General features: G+C 40.9%; 1 protein-coding gene across 2 annotated transcripts in view; it reads right to left on the bottom strand.

The window, feature by feature from the left end:
• CILK1 (ciliogenesis associated kinase 1) overlaps window positions 1-22,199 on the bottom strand; it is a 39,762-nt gene that overhangs the window by 15,993 nt on the left and 1,570 nt on the right. For both annotated transcript variants that reach the window (XM_011756808.3, XM_011756813.3), the window contains exons 2-6: window positions 20,438-20,492; window positions 15,224-15,345; window positions 13,885-13,964; window positions 2,499-2,631; window positions 1,603-1,774 (exon numbers count right to left, since the gene is read on the bottom strand). In XM_011756808.3, the coding sequence (XP_011755110.1) occupies window positions 1,603-1,774; window positions 2,499-2,631; window positions 13,885-13,964; window positions 15,224-15,345; window positions 20,438-20,492 (562 nt within the window). The remainder of the gene's footprint in view (window positions 1-1,602; window positions 1,775-2,498; window positions 2,632-13,884; window positions 13,965-15,223; window positions 15,346-20,437; window positions 20,493-22,199) is intronic.

Raw genomic sequence — 22,199 nt, 5'->3', positions numbered from 1 at the left:
TTCAAATGATTAAAAAATTTTTTTGAGGATCTAGTTTGTACCAGCAATGGTGCAGGGACCTGGGAAAATAAACGTACAACAAATCTTTGTCCTGAGTCAGCTTACGGTCTAAGAAACAACTATGTACACAAATAATTATATTAATAACATACGACACAGATGAAGATGGGGAGGGGATTAGAGAAACAGTGAGGAGGGGGATTACTGATGGCCATGTGACAGATATCACTCAGGCAGAGGGTGTTATGTGCAGAGCACAGAAGCAGAGAAATTTCAGGGCATGCAGCTGTTAGGGGTACATTTGTCATTCTAGGCACTTCAACAAATAAGGCTGGACTTGAAGCCAAGAGTTCAAGACAAGCCTGGGCAACAGAGCAAGACCCTGTCTTTACCAAAAAAACAAAAAACAAAAAACAAAAAACTAGCTGGGCACCATGGTTTGTGCCCGTAGTCCCAGCTACTTGGAAGGCTGAGACAGGAGGATCGCAGTTTGTTTTTTTTTTTTTTTGTAAAGACAGGGTCTTGCTTTGTTGCCCAGGCTTGTCTTGAACTCTTGGCTTCAAGTCCAGCCTTATTTGTCATTCCAGGCACTTCGATATCCTTACTTCCAAGTTGGACACCCACTAGGCAGCACCACAGAGAACCTTCAGGATTCAGAAAAACCACAGAAAGGCATACTAGAAAAGGCAGGCCCACCTCCTCATATTAAGCCAATCCCTCCTGCCCAGCCGCCAACCAAGTCACACACACGAATGAATGAAGTGAGCGATAGGAATAGGAGTTACGAGGCTGGGCAATGGGGAGTCAACCAATACTTTTATGAGGGCAAGTCAGTACCAGAGCTGTTCTTAAGGAGGTTGAATCTGGCCACAGACTGGACAAGAAGCCAGAGTGAAAATACTTGAAGGCAGAAAGATGGGGAAGATGCCATTAGACACAGGTAGGTGACTGTGGTCCAGTCTGTGATGTCAGCAGTGGACTTGAAGGAACAAGAGCCACGTGAGATATGTAATGTGGCAATATTCAACAGGATTTACCCACCAGCCGCTTGGATGAAGGGAACGGGGAGTAGGAGAAAGACAGAAGGTAAAGCTGAAATTCAGCTTCAAGTTGGGGGCTCTGGGATTATGATCAGACCACAAATGAACATGGAGAATGAAAGAAGGAAGCTAGTAGGGTGGCAAACAAAAGGCAATGATGAGTTTGAGGTGATGGTGAGGGAGTCAGGAGAAAATCCCGTACAGAGTTATAAACATGTGAGTGGAGTAATAATGGAGGGAGGCAGGGGCTAAGGATTACATTCAGGAGACTTCTGAATAGGCATAAGAGTTGTAGCAATGAGAACTGAGAAGTTCTGCAAGGGAGGCGAGATGATATAGAGAGGAGGGCAGAAGGAGCCATGACAGATGTCATACTTAAGAACAGGAGGAAGAAGAGAAGTCGGCTGTGTCTGAGAATGTGGGCAGTGGAGAATGACTAAGGTCAAGAGAAAGAGTCTAGAATGGGCAGGTGCTCAATCGTGCCAGTGCTGAACAGGGCTGAGAGGAGAGAGCATGGCAGGCTGTTGCCTTTGGCCCACCGGCCTTTGTTCTGTATCATTACCTTTTTTGGTGTCCCCAGCACTTGGCAAATTTTGAATATCGTGTCAATTTCACTGGCTCCAGGAAAGAGCGGCCTGAGGGTGTAAACTTCTGCCATGATGCAGCCCACGGCCCAGACGTCAATGGGGGAGCTGTAGTTGGTAGACCTCAGGAGTACTTCTGGAGCCCTGTACCTGGAGGAACAAAGGTTAACTGCTAGCTATTGCTTCCACTGCTCAGACATTAAATTAAATAACAATCAGTTCTCAGTGAGGGGGTGTATATGTTCCTATTTTCTCTCTAGTTCATTGTGGTGTAATGGAATTGTGAGAACTTGGCAATTGCCGTGGGTTGCTGTTGACAAGTAGTGCCTCTCTAGTTCACAATATTTTCTATTGAGCATTTCTCTACAGGAGACTTCTCTATGGCATCTTTGAGAAACACTGAAAAAGTAAGAATTAGGAAAAAAGAGAGAAAAGAGAAAGAGGAAGGTAAAACTAAGAGAGAAAGGGAGAGGAAGGAAAAAACCTACAACTTGTGTGTAGGCTACTTGGTCACGGCAAACTGCTTAAATCAAATTCCCAGTGTCTCGAAGTTTTCACAATAGCAATTAGATGGTTCTCAGACAGGTCTTTGCAAAATATTTTACACAATTCTTTTGGGAAGTTGTCCTCAGGAAGGCCTATATATAAAATTTGATTTACATTATAGAAAAGCATAATAGGTTTTCTTTTAACATGATTTAGAATACAAGATTTTTAACCTTATACACTACCAACACATCTACAAATATGTGTTTCAGACTGCACTGTTTCTTTTAGTGAAAAGTTAACGTTTGTGACTTTAACATTATCCTTAGCATAATGATATCTTTTTAAAGAAGTGCAATTAAATAATTTTGAGAAAAATAGTATTCACCATCTGGTAGATACATAATCTGTATATGGAGGTTTTGATCGGATTTCTCGGGCCAAACCGAAGTCTGCGATTTTCACAAGTTCTGGTCCCATGCAGAGGAGGTTCTCAGGCTTTAAGTCTCGATGAAAGAAGCCTACAGAGACAGTAGAGGAGAAGAAATCCAAATGCAGGTTTGCTTCCATATTATTCTTTGCAATTGTATTGCTCTCTGCAAAATACTTATAATTTAAAAAGTAGTCTAGCATGGCACCAAAGGCTTTATGCGTTCTTCCCACAGATAATGTACAGTCCTTTGAACTTCTCATAGGATTACATTCATTTCCCTTTGCAAATCATTCAAAGGTGATCTTCATAATTTTATTTACAAGAGAGAAAATTTCTTTTAAAATATCAAACTGGATCATAGGCTGAGATAACTTTGCAAAAATAAACTGTCACTCAAGGGAAAAATATCACGGATGGCATCTCATTCTATTGCCTAGGTGGGAGTGCAGTGGCACAACCATAGTTCACTGCAGTGTGGGCTCAAGCGATCCGCCTGTCTCAGCCTTCCAAGTAGCTGGGACTACAGGCACAAACCATGGTGCCTGGCTAGTTTTTTTTTTTTTTTTTGTAGTAAACACAGGGTCTTGCTCTGTTGCCCAGGCTTGTCTTGAACTCGTGGCTTCAAGTTATCCTCCTACCTCAGCCTCCCAAAGTGCTGGGATTATAAGTGTGAGCCACCATGCCCGGCCCAGATAACTGTCTGATGGGAATTGAGAGTTTATACCACAGCAGAAACACAATTATAATTTTTGTTTAAGAAAGAATTTATGAATACGACCTACTCATATCTGAGATTGTGCAGTATGTTGCAACATATGTTTAAATGTTAAGTACTTATTACTTTGCCTAATGAGGAAGTACAATGGTACATCTACAGCTCACATGAAAGGCAAAGATAACTCATCACGTGGGAAGCCCGTCTCAGCTATAGCAGAGCTCTGGAGGTACAGGCAGGAGATAGTCAACGTGGCAATCTTCCAAGCTCACTCAAACACCCAGTGAATTGCAATATATGTCACTGAAAACCCCAAACCTCCCACTTCCTGAGAGTATCACCAACCTAGACATCATTCAATGTGGCTCCAAATCTCAATGGGACACCAACACTGGAAATATAACTCACCTGCTGCTGCTGCTATTCTTTGTTACATGTTATCATTGCTATCATTACAGGCTGAGTATTCCCTACTCTGAAAATCCAAAATCTGAGATGCTCCAAAACGTGAAACTTTTTGAGCACCAACCCGACACTTAAAGAAACTGCTTATTGCAGCATTTTGGATTTTGGATTTTTGGGTTAGGGATGTTCAACTGGTAAAATATAATGCAAATATTCCAAAATCTGAAAAAACCCCAAATTCAGAAACACTTCTGGACCCAAGCATTTCAAATAAGAGATACTCAATCTGTATCAATGTTGTGAAAGCTGGATTCTAACTAGCACATTATGGGAGAAATTAAAAGCGATCACTGAAGATCTACGTGATTCCTTGACAACCTGTATGTTGACAATGCTCAAGTCTACATTTCTAATGTGCCTTCTCTACCCTTCTGAAGACCTAAATCTCTATTTGGATAGCAACTGGATGTCACTATCATCCCTATGTTAACTTATCCAAAACCACTTTTGTCCTCTCCCAAATCATCTCTCCTTCCTAAACTTTGGATAAGATTTCTAGGTACCTTGTAGTTATGTTGGATCCAACCTTACCCAGTTATGATATTGTGTTGTATTTTCTATCAAAACATCTCATATCAGCCAGGCGTGGTGGCTCACGCCTGTAATCCCAGCACTTTGGGAGGCTGAGGTGGGCGGATCATTTGACCATCAGGAGTTTGAGACCAGCCTAGCCAATATGGGGAAACGCCGTCTCTACTAAAAATATTTTAAAAACTAGCTGGGCGTGATGGCACATGCCTGTAATCCCAGGTACTCAGGAGGCTGAGGTGGGAGAATTGCTTGAACCTGCGAGGTGGAGGTTGCAGTGAGCTGAGATCACACCACTGCACTCCAGCCTGGGCAACAAAGCAAGACTTCATTTTGGAGCAGTGCAGGGGGTTTGGGGGAGCGGGAATCTCATATCTGTCTCTTTCTACTTTCTCACTGCCTATGCCTGCATTGCCACTACTTTCTTGCAGATCTTCCTTGCTCCAGTTTCTCTCCTATAATCCTGATCATTTAAACACTGTCTTTCCCTTGTCACTCTCTCATTCACCCACAAAAGCCATCCATGATTCCTTTTTATATTTAACAGGGCTGAACTCCTTTCACTCTACCTAAAGAGAGAAACTTATTTTCCAACACTTATTAATACATGTAAAGTGTGCTCCAATCAGGTACAACTCCTCATTCCTTTTAAGTTCACTGTACAGTCATGCACTACATAACGAAGTTTCAGTTAATGATGGACTGCATGTATAATGGTGGTCTTATAATATTATAATGAAGCTGAAAAATACTTATCTGGTATTTACTATACTATACTTTTAATCATTATTTTAGAATTGTACGCCTTCTACTTACTAAAAAAACAAAACAAAACAAAATGAAAAACAAAAGTTAACTGTAAAATGGCCTGAGGCAGGCCCTTCAGGAGGTACCTAGAAGGTATTTTTATCATGGGAGAGGACAGCTCCCTGTGTATTACTGCACCTCAAAACATTCCAGTGGGACAAGATGTGGAGGTGGAAGGCAATGATACTCATGATCCTAACCCTGTGTAAGCCTAGGCTAATGTGTGTATTTGTGTTTTAGTTTTTAGCAAAAAAGTTTAAAAAGTAATAATTTAAGAACAGAAAAAGCTTATAGAATAAGGATATAAAGAAAATATTTTTGTACAGCCATATAATGTGTATGTGTGTGAAGCCAAATGTTATTACAAAAGAGTCAAAAAGTTAAAAAATGTATTTTTATGAAATAAAAAGTTTCAGCAAGCTAAGATTAATTATTAAAGAAAGAAATTTTTAAAAATTAGTGTAGCCTCAGTGTACAATGTTTATAAAGTGTCCTAGGCCTTCATACTCACTCACTGATTCACCCAGAGCCATTTCCTACAAGCTGCATTCACGGTAAGTGCCCTATACAGGTGTACCATTTTAAAAAATATTTTATACTATATTTTTACTATACCTTTTCTATGTTTAGATACACAAATACTTACCATTGTATTACAATTGCCTATAGTACTCAGTACAGTAACATGCTGTAGAGGCTTACAGTCTAGGAACAATAGGCTATACCATATAGTCTAGCTACATAGTAGACTATACCATCTAGCTGTGTCTAAGTAAGTATACACTCTATGATGTTTGCACAACAACTAAATCGTCTAACCACACATTTCTCAGAACATATCCAGTCATCAACTTATGCATACTGTATTTATTTCCATTAATAATGTGCCCTTTGCTCCTTTTTGTCTATATCAATCCCCACTTTTGCTATCCTCCAACACCTGTATTGAGTTTTGCTTCTTCCAGGATGCCATTCTTTTTTTTTTTTTTTTTTTTGAGACGGAGTCTTCACCCAGGCTGGAGTGCAGTGGTGCCATCTCGGCTCACTGCAAGCCCCACGTTCATGCCATTCTCCTGCCTCACCATCCCAAGTAGCTGGGACTACAGCATGATGCCATTCTAATATGCTAGCCTTCATTCATTCATTCATTCTACCAACAAATTTTCACTGAGCATCTACTCCATGCCAGGCAACAGATTAGGTTCTAAGGATTCAGAAACAATGCAATGGACATGACTCTTGCCCTCATGGACATAATAGGCCCTCCCCTCTAACTCCAGTTGAGCTCTATCAACTTCAGGTATGTTAACTATTTTTTATGAATTAGATGGAGGCACTTTAAGGGCAGAGGCCACATTTATATTTCTTGTGAATGCCTGGCACAGTGGCAGGAACACAGTGGTCTCATAATATATTCTTGTTCATTGAACAAAGGACTTTCATCTGTAGGGAACATAAACAGCTTAATGTCAACACATCTACCTGAGCCAAATGCCAGGGTCAACCAGAGAGCAGACCAGAGCTGTGAGGAGGATAGGAGGGAGGAAATCCATGAGACAGCACTGAGAACTGAGAGAGAACAATAACCCAGTAGTGCGGGGGACAATGAGGGCCCAGAGCTTGTTGTCTTTGTGACAGAGGGAGTTATATTAGTATTAGTTGAATGAATGAATGAAGGCAGGAACTCTAGTAGGACTAAATCTATTGGTCAAAGTTGTTTTCTGTCTCTGCCCTAGAGCAAAGGGAGGGTGATTGTGATGTGGTTATATGTGAAAATATACTAATTGCCATTATCATGGAAACGAACAATATTTTAGTAAAAGGACAATCCTCTCTGTTCATCATTCTAAAGATAACAGTACTTAATACTGGGTCAAGTTCCAAATGGATAGTATTATACTATGGCATAATGGCAGATCTGTAGGAGAAGTAGCTGGCTTAGATGGACAAAGTGAATGTAATTACAGAGCCTAGAACCCAGTAAACACAGAAGGGGATGAAGGTATAGAAGTGATCAGATACATTCAAGAGGGCATAAGTGAGAGGAGGAAGTACTTCCTTCCCATCACGGGGTTGCTTCTATTTTCCACAATCCAAGGCATTGACGAGTTCAAAAAAGTTAGACATGGGTTAAACCAGAGACAGGCGCAGCAAGTTTGTTATTTTATAGCACATGCATACACAGGTTTGTATGTATATTGTGAAGTATTTATGAATATATATTCCATTGTTCATTCTTTATCCTGCCATTGTACTGGTACATACCTAATGGCATTCCTCATACAATTCCTTGAAATATCCTAGTGAACTTAATAGTAAATTAAACCAAAATTACAATAAGAACCAAACTTGAGGTTGTCAACTCAATAAATGCAAAGAGCATTCAGTATCAGTCAAGAATGGCCTTTAAAATGAAAGAGAAGATTTCTGATATGGAGACATTTGGATGCTTATGATCAGCCTAATTAAATGAAGATTTATTCATGCCTACCACAGTGGGTGACATCTCTAAGACTTAGTATAACTGAGTCATTGTGTTTGGACCCTCCGTTCTTCAGAGCACCCTCCAGCTTGCAGAAGGCCTGATTGTGTGTTTCCATTTTGGAATTGGCTTAAGAATGTGTAAGGATACAAGCAGTGATTACAGTGATCTTTTGTCAATGCACCTGCGACCTCTGAAAATAGATGAATTGTGAGACCATGGTTTGTCTTCCTAAAAACTCAGAGCGTTCAAAACATTCCAGTGAAAAAAAGGAATGGCAGGCATCATTTTCTTACTGAACAGATGGGAAAACTGAGTCATGGTGGCAGGGGGCGGTAGATGAATTACTCCCAATTCCACCAAGAAATGTGTCATAGCTGTTATAGTGTCCAGCTCTACTCTCCCTTTCAATGCATGTAGCTAAATCTTTTTTTTTTTCCTTTGTAAGACAGAGTCTTGCTCTGTCACCCAGGCTGGAGTGAAGTGGCACCATCTCAGCTCAATGCAACCTCCACCTCCCAGGTTCAAGCAATTCTCGTGCCTCAGACTCCCAAGTAGCTGGGATTACAGGCCTGCACCACCACGCCTGGCTAATTTTTGTATTTTTAGTAGAGACAGGATTTCGCCATGTTGGTCAGGCTGGTCTCCAACTCCTGGCCTCAAGTAATCCACCCGCCTCAGCCTCCCAAAGTGCTAGGATTACAGGCGTGAGCCACTGTGCCTGGCCCATATAGCTAAATCTTGATTTGTTGTTTTGACCCTCTCAAGCCTAGATTAATGCTGTTTCTCCTCAGAGACTCCCTTTTTCTCATTTACTTGGGGTAATTATTATTTCCAAACTTATGTGGCAGTTCCCTTATAATGAGTCCTCTGTTCTGCAGTCCCTACCCACTACGGCAACTTCCTCTGGCATCATCTGGAACACCCACCACAACAAACTTGTGTCTTCTCTCTGCTCAGTTCATCTTATCATCAATTCGTACTCAGATGCAAGTATCGTGCTCATACTCCAGACCTCGTTCTTTGTTTCCACCATAGTCATGCTCCTGTAAACACTGGCCACCCCTCCCATCAGCCAAGCTTTATCGTCTCCCTCACTGCTAACTCTTCTTTAATCCTACTTCCACAGAGGACATGCACACTAATGAAATGAGGGGAAGGAAGATTCCAATTCCTCACATATCTCTTTAAGCAGCTTCTCTTTTTATGGGCCATACTTCAGGCTCAAAACAAGCGAGGGAAAATGGCTGGGAAAGAAAATTAATTGCTAACAGACTATAAAAATGACTGATGAAAGACTGTATCTGTAGGTTGACATATGCTGTATTTGTTATACTGTCTTCAAGTAGAAGCCTTTATAATAAATTTGTGAATATATCTGTAGACTATCTAGCCCTCTGTTAAGTACTGAATAATATAGCAATGGGCTATTATCAGCCTTATACACACAAGATCTATTCCTGGTAATTAAAAGTATAAGATCCTTATGTCATATACAGCATATACAGGTACTTTTCATGTCTATTTTAACATGACATTAGTATTTCCTTATAAGTAGCAATGTCACATAGTGGGTTGGTGCGCAGACCAGCCAAGTTGCCTGATTTCAAATCATAATTCCATTACTCACTGGCTGGAAAGTACTTATCCTTCCTGTGCCTTAGTTTTCTTATCTGTAAAATGGGGAAATAATAGCACCTAATGGGGTTGTTCTGCAGGATTAAATACGTTATATTTGTAAAGTTTTTTTTTTTTTTTTTTGGAGACAGAGTCTCGCTCTGTCACCCAGGCTGGAGTACAGCGGTGCCATTTCAGGTCACTGCAACCTTTGCCTCCTGGGTTCAAGCTATTCTCCTGCCTCAGCCTCCAGCATAGCTGGGATTATGACCAGCTAATTTTTGTATTTTTAGTAGAGGCGGGGTTTCGCCATGTTGGTCAGGCTGGTCTTGAACTCCTGACCTCAGATGATCCGTCCACCTTGGCTTCCCAAAGTGCTGGGATTACAAGCATGAGTCACCGTGCCCAGCATGTAAAGCTTTTTGACAGTGCTTGCACATTAATATCTTGCGAGAGCTGGTCATTAACAGTACTACTATTAACACATTCTCTCATTTTACCCTCCCATAACCTGTTAAAGTACGGAGGCAGACATGGCTCCATTTTTTGCCAATAAGAATTACATCTGGCATGCCCCATCGGTGAGGAGGTGGTACTAAAACTGATTTGTAGCAGGGTTCCAGTTCTGCTGATGTGTGCAATGTGACCTATAACAATAAGCCTACTTCCTCCCCTGGGCTTCTGATTCACAATGGAAACCCTTTTAGTTGGGGTCATTCAGAGATCACGCAACAGCAAAGTGCTGTTATGATAAGAACTTTCCTGTTCAAAACTGTTTGACTTCCAGAAGACAGGAACAGACCTTCAATTTAATTTCAGAGTCCTATATGCCAGTTGAATAACACAGGGATTTTCTTTCATCCTGGCAGAAAATGTGTGTGCTTACTTTTTCATTAATAACCCTTGGGCAAGGAAAACATCAAGCTACAAAGAAGGCTTTCTCCCCTCTACCACATTTTGTTATTGATGAATCGGATATGAATATATGGAAATAACCAGAGAATCTTCAAACACTATGAATTTATATAGGACACTTTCCTGCTGTGGAAACTTTAATTTCCCAGATATTATTAAATTCAAACCTATAATGTTTTTATCAAGAAGGCTACAAGGACAGCAATGCATAGAAAGGCAACGGGTTGTCTCAAGGTCATGCACAGCAAGACAGTGAGGAAACACAGAGGCAGAGAACCATCTCTTGGTGCAAAACATTGTCCTTCAGACTGCCCAATGCATTTCTATTTCTGGCACGGATAAGTGTGACCTGGATATCTGTAAGGTCAAGTCAGAGTTGAAACAGACTATTTGCATTAATTATTTAATTCCTGCAAAGGACATATGCTTTGGCATTGCTCAATCAGTACCAAGTAGAGCTGCATTTTCATTCCCTGTGGGAGGAAAACACTCAGTGACACGAAGTATGGCCATAGCAACTAACGGCAGCACTGTTCTCCCCTCAGAGGAATCTACTCCCCAGGGGCAGAGTGCACCTCCTCACAGTGAGAATGGGCTACCAGAGACAAGCCGGAAATTCATGTGACTTTGAAGTGCTTTAAGTGCTTTTTTTCCATTGCTGAAGGAAAGGAATATAGAGGTACATGTGCACTTAACCAAAGTCAATACCACACAAAAACCATGAAACAGTTTCTAAAAATCATTATCAGTGAAAATAGGATAGGGGCTGGGTGCAGTGGCTCAATCCTGTAATCCTGGCACTTTGGGAGGCCAAGATGGGTGGATCACTTGACAGCAGGAGTTCGAGACCAGGTTGGCCAACATGGTGAAACCCCATCTCTACTAAAAACACAAAAATTAGCCGGGCGTGGTGGCACGCACCTGTAGTCCTAGCTACTCCAGTGGCTGAGGCATTAGAATCACTAGAAGCTGGGAGGCGGAGGCTGCAGTGAGCTGAGATTGCATGACTGCACTCCAGCCTGGGTGACAGAGTGAGACTGAAATTAGTATCTATACCACTTATAATGATTATTATTTTCTTCACCTCTTATTCTCTTGTTCTCTCTGAGCACAGACAGTTTTTCTAATCAAGCGTGGCAAACAGGCATAGGCTTTCTGAATCTTCACTCAACCACTTTATTGCAATGGGAACTTTCACAGGTTTTTGAACCTCTCTGAACCTAAGTTTCCTCTTTTTTGTAAAGATTAGATATCACCTATTCGTTCTACCTGATAAATTGGCAGTGAAATAAGGTAACAGATAAAATGTTAAGCTCAAACTGGAACTGGGCACTTAATTGCTGAGGAAAAGTGTCAACAAGAATCTCTGATAATGGCAATGGTGTTGAGGTTATAAAAGCCGAAGTCCAACCTTCTCCATAAACTGAGCCTTCCCTGGTACCTTGTGGTCTGAGTGTCTAGTGCAGAGAGGGAAACACAGTGCAGTTCCAACAGACTGTTTTGACACAGTAATATATGGATGCTAAATTATGTACTACAGATGAGAGTGTGTGTGTGTGTGTAAGATGAATGTATATATAGGTATATATGCATGTGGGTATGTGTACATGTAGATGTTTGCATGTGTATGCACGTGTCTTGGGGCTTGGGGTGCTTATGTGTGGTCTATGTGTTTGTGTGGGTATGTGTGTGTGTGTGTGTGTGTGTGTGTGTGTATATATATGCATACATTTGATTAGGTAGAAGCCTGGACAAAAGGCTACTTTCTGGCAACAAGCATCTGGGTCTAAAGAATAGCAACAAAAATGAGAAAGAAAAGAAAACCAAAGAATATTAACTTTTGTTTAAGTCTACCATTCAGTTCCCAGTACTGAGAAAATAGCCTGAATAACTGAGACACAATGACTGATCTCTATCTGAAAATATGCTGTCTCTTTTGCGAATCCCACTGAGTTCTCATTAATTTTTTTTCCTGAGCTCTTAATCTAATAAGTGACCTTTCTCCTATTTGTCCCTAAGATACCATGCCAGAAGTTTTTAATGCTTTGCAAATTCACACTATCTCTTGTGAATTCTTGTGAATAAAGGCCCAAGTGCTAGTTCTACAAATGTCAGTGGAATCAGAGAAAACTTGTACTAGAAACTTTTGACTAGAACTGGTTCACAATTTGACTCAGTCTTGCGCATGACATGCTGATTACTCAGTATGTGCCTGAGGCAGACTAGGACTTGTAGATAGCCTAAGTTTGTCTATGTTTCATTTAGTCTCTAATTGGAAGGGGCTACCTCGGAAGTAAAGGACAGGCTAGTAATGATCCCAAATGTACTATGCCACCTTCTTCAGCACAAGGTCTTTTCTACTCACTGTCAATTTACATCAAATCTAAACTAGCTACTCAGGAGGCTGAGGCAGGAGGATCGCTACAGCCCAGGAGTCCAAGGCCAGCCTGGGCAGCATAAAGAGACCATCTCTTAAAGTTTAAAAATCTGAACTGACTATATTATCAAAGGGCTTCAACCCAGTCTCCTTATTGAGTAATAAAACTCATTTGTTGGTACAATATTGACAATGGCAACAACATCTTTGGACTGAGAGTAAATGGATTTCTACCTATGCAAAATCAGCTTGGCCCATCTGTCTGTATACTACAATGACCTCAAATGACCTCCTGCGAAGACTTCTGACCCACCTGTGGATACATCCATCTGGTGGCTCTGTGCTCACAAGTATTGATCCAACCCCAGCTGGGTCTGTGTCTAATTAGTAACGACAAGCAGCAATACTCCAGGTAGTTGCTGGAAAATAGAACCTCAAACTCATTGCTTCTTAATACCTTTCAAAAGCTCAGCTAAGAACAACAGTGATGGGGGATTTCCAGAATAGTATGTGGTCATCGTTCGTTCGGATGTTCTAAATTTCTCCCCAGCCTAACCAGACCATCTGTAGAACAACTCAGACTGGCCCCTGTAGAGATGTTTTCTCTGATTAGGTGATGTAATTGGCCTCCATTGAGGGATATGACTGACATCAAACTGCCCTCTAAAACCCGTCACTGTGTTTATGATAAAGTCATGTTACATACCATCCTTTCTAAAGGGTCCATGAAAAAAGCTTCTCCCTGGTCTTGGCATCAAGAATAGTTCTGCTTTTCTTGGGCAACTGGTCTGTTTTTATCTACGTGTGTTGTAACTGGTACTATTTCACATTTTGCATGGTCTGACAACGAGCTCACAATCAAATCTTAGCCTGCTTCTTCTACTGAAATAAAACTGGCTGGCATGTATTTTGAGGACTAACCTCACCTCTGGCTATATCCACACCTTGTTTTGCCTTTGTCTCTTTTTATAGTTTGCTAATTTTAAATTTATTCTATTTTCCTGTGTCACATACATTTTGTTAGACTACTTTGAAACCCGTTTGAAACAAGTTGAAATATAAATACATTAGAAAAATGAGAAATAACAGTGAAGCACTGTTAGTGGACCAAACATAATACATGAAACTTCTCAGAATTCTAATTGTAAGTTTTTCATTTAACATACTAGTCAATGGTCAGGAATAATATTTAGATCTATAACCAACAAGCTTAATGTTAAAGCCTACAGAATAAAAACATAAAGACACAATAAGTAACAAGGGAAATTCAGAGATCAAGTTATAAAAGTTAATATATTTTAAAATCCCTTGTCAGCCTCTTAACTCTTTAACCTTTTCTGGCAGTCAGGTACAAAAATATTAATGTTTCCTACAACTTCTACTTGATAACAACATTTCACTGCTCTTCAAAAGCACAACACTCCGAATCACCTACCGTGTTTGTGAATAAATGCAAGTCCTTGTAATATCTGATACATGATATTCCTTATGGCAGACTCAGGAAACAACTTATTTCTGTATGAGGCAGAGGAAAACAAAGTTATAAATCAAAGGCCAGATCCTTTGATAATAAATACTAAAGAATACCATTTGTCTATACAGGGGGGCTACCTTATAAACACCAAATATATTCACATGTTACAAAAATGAAAAGATTAAACATTTGATAGTAAGCCAAAAAAAAAGGTTTTCCTCCAACATAGCATATAAAAATAAAAAAATCTCCTCTCTCCATGATATAAACTAAAACTTTAAAATAATTTGGGGGGGAAAATTTGAGGTCTTCCAGATGAAGCCCTTATATAATGCAATGGCTAATATTTTCCTCCTGGATGAGCAAAACACACAGCACACTGCTGTCACTGTCAATAAAGATGATATTTGTTTACTCAGATCACTCAGAGGGGTGCTGAGAATGGCATTCATTCTGCCACAAAAAATGTGCCCAAGAGGCTCCACATGGTTCACCTTTAAAGTTCAAAATTACTGTCACAGGTAAATTTCTTATTAGCCTCCTTTTGCCAGCATGCAAGCACCTGAGTACCGCAGCAAGAGAGGAACTGAAATAAACCTAGGACTTTTCAACAGAGGTCTCAAAATCCAGGAAGCTGTGTCTATCCTTGACTTCTAGTTGCTCTGCCTATATGTACTAGTGGGAATGGAAAACTGCAATGTCTATTAAACCTGAGCTTCTTTGGATGAATAACTCTTATTATTATTATTATTTTTTTTGAGATGGTGTTTCGCCCTTGTTGACCAGGCTAGAGTGCAATGGTGCGATCTCGGCTCACGCCAACCTCCACCTCCCATGTTCAAGTGATTATTCTGCCTCAGTCTCCCTAGTAGCTGGGATTACAGGCATACCCCACCATCCCGGCTAATTTTGTATTTTTAGTAGAGACGGGGTTTCTCCATGTTGGTCAGGCTGGTCTTGACCTCCCGACCTCAGGTGATCCGCCCACCTTGGCCTCCCAAAGTGCTGGGATTACAGGCGCCAGCCACTGCGCCCAGCCTGGATGAATAACTCTTTAAAACAAGAAAATGACTGCATTGAGAACAGTTTCCCTGAATCTAACAGAGGGCCTCTAAAGTAGAAATATGGGTGGGCCCCAAATCTAACTGGCAGCTTTCAACATTAAAGCCCAGTAGCATGAAAGTTAAAGGATTGGAGAAAGAATCAGAATAATGCAGTAAGAAAAGAAGAGACAGAGAAAGAAAACACATCTGCTTTGCCTATTTATTTCTATAATAAGATAATGATGACCAAACTGTACCTTTCTTTAATGAGCTGGTAAAGATTTTCCTTCATGTACTCGAAGATAAAATAAAGATGATCATTTTCCCTGATAACTTCTTTTAATTTGACTACATTGGCATGGTTGAGCTTCTTTAAAGACTAAAGGCAAGGAAGAAAAACAAAATAAAACAAATATTAGAGAAAATCTGTTGTTGAAACAGAAAAGTAATCCTATGTATACTTGGAAAGAAACATCTAATTTTAGAACAACAGCAATGTCCTAAATTATATTTTATTGACAATTTAATAAACAGTATATCTCTGAAATTGATAGTAACCTTATATAGAAAAACTACTTCAATGAACTGACAAAAGGTACATATTCGACCAGTAACTGGTATTTCTAGCTGCCCCTAGCACCAGGCAATGTATCAGGGCTATTTTGGGCCCACCCCCTCCAGATGATGGAATTCAGGCTGTGGAAGTAGCCAGAGAGGAATCAATAAAAGAAGCTTAGATTTTTCTAGCACTGGAGAATGCAGCTGTGTTGGGCTGAGATCACCAGATAACAGGCTGCAGACACTTTGAATAGGAAATTGTTCAAAATGATGAAGGGTTGATGGCCTGCTTCTCTTGACTTTTGTCGGACTCGTGTGTGTCCACAAGGCATAGAGCACTTCTTCTTACAATGTGAGTTTGAGTTACAGAGGACCAGAAGGAGACAGGAGGACCCTGAAGTAAGACAACAGAAAACCTTCTGCTTCCAAGAACAAAGGCAAAAAGTCAGGCAGTGGATGAGGAATTAGAGGGTGGCTCAGAAAATGGTGCATGGCCTTCCGATTACTCATCTTCACACATATATACCTTTCGTCTTCCTGAACACATGCGTACATGTGAGTATAGCCATGTGCACACTGTTTTCTGTTTGTATCCTTAGTTCCGTTGATAGTGAACAAATCACTTCTGTATTAGTGAGCAGCATCCCTGTTCTTGTACAGCAGACATACCTAAAAACTATTGCTTTGGATAGTCAGAATCTGATCGACTGTCTCCTTCATGAAAGCCTCCAAGTGTCACTTTGGCCAGTGAGATGAGTCCTTTAATTAAAATAGCCCTTTCCTCATACATAGAGAAGGGAGTCCAATATTAAGTTGATATCTTTGAATTTCACTAAAAAGAACATCCTTTTTTATAAAACAAAGAAAACATATGAAGAGGAAAGTGTTAAAATGAATATCCTCATCTAGAAGAACACTCAGTGATAAAGTACCCAGGGTTCAAAGCTTGGGAATGTGTAATATGATCAGTTACTTCAAGCAGCTGGCAAGAGAGACGAAATATGGTCGGTAAAAGAGAACAAAATAAGACTCTCTGGAGCTTCCTCCCCAGAAGAATAGTTCCTGCCAAGATACTTCTCTGGCAGGGAATCCTCAGCTGTTTTGGTCAATTGTTTTGCTAGATCCTTCTAGTATGGACCAAAGGGGCTGATTACTTCTTTTAGTTGAGTTGGATTCCTGGTTCTCCATGAGTAACAAATATAAACATTGCTTAACTTGTAAGTATTCACTAAACTCTCAGTGATCGCAGCTTTTTTTTTTTTGCCTGTTTGCTTAAAACGCATCACAAGCATGCCTGAGGAAGCTAGTGGATGAGCAGCCTTGGGGAAAATTCATTCAGTGGAAAACGAAGTGGTTTTAAAGCTTTTCTGGGAGAGAATTCTAGGCAAGGAGTGGTGTGCCTTCAGCTCCTGGCCTGAAGTGTGTTTGGAGCCATGAATTACTGGCCCAGCTCTATAGCAGCTCACAGCTCTTATTTCTAGGTGAGGCTCATGAACAAGAAAGTCCATAGTAGATTAAAATAAGAAGAATTAATTCTGTGTGGGGGATGTCAGGTGACTGGCTTTATGAAGATGTATTTCCAAAGAAGCATCTTATTTTGGCTCAGGAAAGGATTCCAAAGCAGAGATAGAGGCAGGTCAGTTGTGTCAGAGTGGAGAAGCAAAAGTAGGAAATTAAGCCTGATCAACAGTCCAAATGGAGACTGTTTATCCTCATGGATGAAGCTTTCAGTTGGATATTACCAGTGTTGTCCACATCAGGGACTGATCAACAGTTTCTAACTATTAAAACAACAATGTACTGGGCCCCCAGGGTATACTGAGGCTTAAGATGCAGTGCTTGCTCTTAAGAGGCAAACAACCTAATTGGAAAGTCACGACATGGATACAAAATACATCTAATAAAATAAGAAAGATCATATTAAGTGCCAAGGGAATGACAGAAACAAGGACCATCAGAGATGTGTCAAGGAGTAATCAGCAAACCCTGAGTGGTCAGTGGGAGCATAACCGAGATGTGACTTGAAGAAAGAGTGACACCTGGATGAGCTTGCTGGGAGGCAGCGGGCATGTCAGGAGGGAAGCCCACTGCAGCTGAGGCCTGGAAACTGAGTGCAGGACTCTGTCTGGGGGATGAAGGATGAGAATCAACCTAATTTGATTCTGAGGGAGACTCATCTGTAAGACTTTGGCTGGAGAAGAAGGCAGGGGGCAAACCATTTGGATGCCAGGTATATACCTGCTGAGTTCTTCTGGTGAATCTGCTGCCTTAAGTAGAGTTGCAGAGGGAGATGCCTGACTCGATGAGGTTGAAAAGTAACTGGGGTGTGGGAAAGCTGCACTGAAGAAAGAAGTTTGGAAGGTAATGTAAGAAAAGGAAAGAGGTAGAAACTCAAGGGGAGAGAGGTTTGGGACTTTTTTGGGTTAGAGAGAATGGTGGGCACATTTATAGACTAAAGAGAATGAGCGGGTAGAAAAAAAAGAGTTTAAAGATACGGGAAGGAGGGGGAAATTGTTGGAGCAAGAACCTACCGACATAAAAAATTAAGATGGTTAAAAAAAAACCCGAAACAGCAAAGGAACACAGTAGGCAGAATATAGGCAGCCTATGGTTTCAAGATGGTGTCTAGAATAGCATAGTGCCATGTAAGGCTGTGCTTCTAAGAAAAATAGCACCAGGTGCCATTCCCGCAGGACATCACGGGAGCAGGGATTCCCCTCCCTGCCGTGGCCGTCAGGTGCAGAATCTCCCTGAAGTCCACAGGGTCTTCACGAGCGGACACGGAAATGTACAGACAGGTGGCAACAAGGAGAAAGGAAATGAAGAAGGAACAGTGATGTGGTGAGTACCAAAATTTCCCTTCAGTTCCCTCTGCTGCTGGAATGAAGCAGCTGGCAGGACATGAGAAATGATAGTGACAAGAGGCCTTCAGTGATCTTCCTTTCCCTTCCCCTTCTGAGTCAGTAGGCACAAAAGAAGGACCTCAGCAGGCAGGAAGGAAGGGATGAGGAATCTTGTAAGGTGCCTCCTTTCTACCCGCTTCCGCCTTCCCTCCCCTGTGTTCAAGGTTAGGCTGTGGCCCAGCGCTGGTAAGTCTGTGTGAGGCTCAACAAGCGCGGGGGTGTGGGGGTGGGGAGGATCCCAGTTGGCAGCCGATGTGGCATCTGTGCAGGCAAGGAAAAAGAGTAGGAGTTGTCTGGTGGTCATCAGCTAGAGGAGCAGTTTCTTCAACTACCTTGCTGAGGCAGTCACTTGCTTCCTAAGACGCTATGTGCCCAGTTTTTCTAAACTGTTTATATGAGTAATCTCTTTTGCATGAGAACTAATACACAATTAGCTATATGGAAAAATAAAGGTTTAACATCCAAGCCATGGATACCTCTCAGAACTTCATGTCACAGAGAAAATGTCCTTGGATTATCTTTGTTTTTTTATCTCTGATGTTTGTTTCTTTATATCTGATGTTTTTGGATCATCTCGAACTTTTATTCTCTAGAACAGAGGTTGGCAAACCATGTCCCATGGGTGAAATCCAGCCCACCACATGTTTTTGTATGGTCCACAAGCTAAGAATATTTTTGGTTTTTTTGTTTTTGTTTTGACTGAGTCTTGCTCTGTCACCCAGGCTGGAGCAGTAGCACAATCTCAGCTCACTGCAACCTCCACCTCCCAGGTTCAAGCCTCAGCTTCCTGAGTAGCTGGAATTACAGGTGCCCACCATAACACCTGGCTAATTTTTGTATTTTTAGTAGAGATGGGGTTTCACCGTGTTGGCCAGGCTGGTCTCGAACTCCTGACCACAAGTGATCCACCTGCTTCAGCCTCCCAAAGTGCTGGGATTACAGGTGTGAGCCACCACACCCACCCAAAAAAGATAAAAAAGAATACTTTTATAAATGAACGGTTGCCGTCAGTTTGATGATAGGGAACACTAACTTTGAACTCCAATTAAGTTAAATATTATTCCCCTCAAAAAGAATATCATTCTTCTCATTGGAAGACCTCTAATACAGAAAATTATACTAAATTATTATTAAATTTTATATTTTATGAATAAAAATTTTATGGAAATTTGTTTTTGCTCTTGTTACACACGTATCTATATAACATCTTCAATGTGACCTTTTGGTCCTAGAAGCATAAGAGACTGACTATCTGGCCCTTTACAGAAAACGTTTGCCGATCCCTGCTTTAGACTTGTAACCCCACTTCCATGTACAGGACTCCTTTGGAGAAAAAGAAAGGGTGTTTTTCAATATTCTATTAGGTGTTTCAAACAGGGCTGGGTGAGAGGACTAAAATTAGATGAAGCGCCACTCCACTGCACAAGGAAGAGAATTATGCATGTAAAACTCAATGTGGTCAATCTACTCTGACCGAGAGAAAAATTGGAACAAAATCAATAGAAGAAGGTGCAGGGGGAAAGGAGGAGAATAGTGAATCCAGTCAGAAGGCTGAATAAAAGTAAAGATCTGTGCTCCACAGTGCTTGACATGGGTGTACCTTGATCAATGAATTTCCTCACAGAGAGTGGAGTGCAAATTATTAGAGCAAGAAACTGAAGTAAGTACTGCTATTATGTCTAGGGAAAAACATTCAAAATCAAATAGATTTTCCCTTATGTTAATAATTAAGAAAACAATTAGGCAATAATAATTCACTAAATCAACACATTCAACTTCTTTATATTGAAATATATTGATATAAGAGATCCATTAAAGATGAAAGCTTTCTAATAACAGTATATACAATTACATCATAATCTTCTGCTTCAGCTGTAATGTTATCATTTGCCTCCCTTTCCAGCATTAGTGAAAAAATTCAAACGAAATGACTATATCAACTATAAATCTAAGCATGTACAAAGCTATTTTAATCATCCATAAATTATTCCTTGGTATGTTAATAAATACCTTAACCTCCCGAAGGTTCATGCATTCCTCCCAGGAATAAAACTTTCTTTTCATTCTAGAAGAGAAGAAAGAAACAAACAACACACTTATTCTCAGTAATAGATTAAACTTTGCTTTTAGAAAAATGCTTTCCTTCTGAACCTAATTAACAGGACTTAAAGTGGGTTTAAATGTCTACCCAGTATTATACTATCCCAAACTAGCATTTATTTTCAAATGGCAGTGTAATAATCAATCCTAAGTCACAACCTTTGCCAGTAGCAGTGGTGTGGTGCAGTCCAGAGAGGCCTGGACTACTGTCTTGCTCTATACTAACCAGCTAACCTTGCCCTGGAAGGAACTTGCTCAGGCTTATTCAATCTAGACCAGAGCTGTCCAGTAGAACTTTCTATATTGATGAAACTGTTCTGTGCTGTCCAGGATGGTAGCCACCAGACAAATGTGGCTACCGAGCACTTGGCATGTGGCTAGCACAATGTGGGAACTCAATTTTAATTTTAATTAAATTGAAATTTAAATACCACATATGGCTACTTGCTATCATACTAGACAGCAGAGCTCTAGACCCTCTAGTGCAGGAGTCAGCTAACTATGACCCATGGGCCAAAACCTCCCCACCATCTGTTTCTGTACGGCCCATGAGCTAAGAACGACATTTACCTTTTTAAACTGGGGGACAAGTCAAAAGAGGAATAATATTTCATGATATGAAAATTTTGTGAAATTCAAATTCCAGTTTCTATAAGTGAAATTTTATTGGAACACAACCGTACTCATTCATTTATATACTGCCTGTGGCTGCTTTCGAACTACAACAGCAGAACTGAGTAGTTGCAAGAGACCATATGGCCTGTGAAGCTTAAAATATTTACAGCCTGGCCCTTCATAGAGAAAGTTTGCCAACCCCTGGTCTAGAGCCTGAGTGGAGAAAAGAAAACTCCATGAGTTAATCAGAAATCCAGGTTTCAAGGTTATATTTTTCAGTGCATTTCAATCACATTGTCTCATTTGTCTTATAGCAGCCCTGTGAAACAGATAGGACAGCTGAAGAAACTGAGAAACAGAGAAGGTACACGACTTTCCCGAGGTCTCACTGCTGGCCAGTAACAAACTTCCCATCTCTCCAGCTCACTCTGTCCTTGCCACACTGTCTCCTGGTAGAGTGATCAAATCCTTTATTCATGCCCCAAATATTATTTAGCCCCTGCTATGTGGTACAGTAGGTGCTTTGTCAGGCAATGGAGAGACAATGATGAGAAAGACATCCCTCATGAAACTGACATCATGGCAGGAAGGTAGACAATAATTTTCTGTACCAAGTGCTATGAAGAAAGGAAAAGAGCCTATAAAAGTGAACCTGAAGGGAGCAGTGGCTCAGCCAAATGATGCAGCAATTTGTAGGTCACATTAAACATTTGGGGCTTCATCCTAAAACAGACAGGAAGACATTGGAAGCTGTCTTAGTTTGGATTCCTCCAAAAGCAGGGCCTGGGCGAGAACTTGGGTGCAGGTAGTTTATTTGGCAGGTGATTCTAGGAAGCAAGGCAAGGAGCAGGAGACTGAGAAAAGAGAGGTAGGGAACCCAATAACGGGTGTATGAGTAAGTCAATAACAGGGTTGGCAACTGGCTCAGGCCTGCTGGGGACCTTTTAAGGAGCTGGACAGAATGCACCTTGGTCTCCCACATGCACTTGGGGAGGGGTGCTGGCATGGGCATAGAGCTGTGCACTACAACTGCACTGACATCAGGTGGGAGCAAGGG

Source organism: Macaca nemestrina, chromosome 5, assembly GCF_043159975.1.
Source record: "Macaca nemestrina isolate mMacNem1 chromosome 5, mMacNem.hap1, whole genome shotgun sequence".
Lineage (NCBI taxonomy): Eukaryota > Metazoa > Chordata > Mammalia > Primates > Cercopithecidae > Macaca > Macaca nemestrina.
This window is presented reverse-complemented; position numbering and strand designations above follow the sequence as displayed.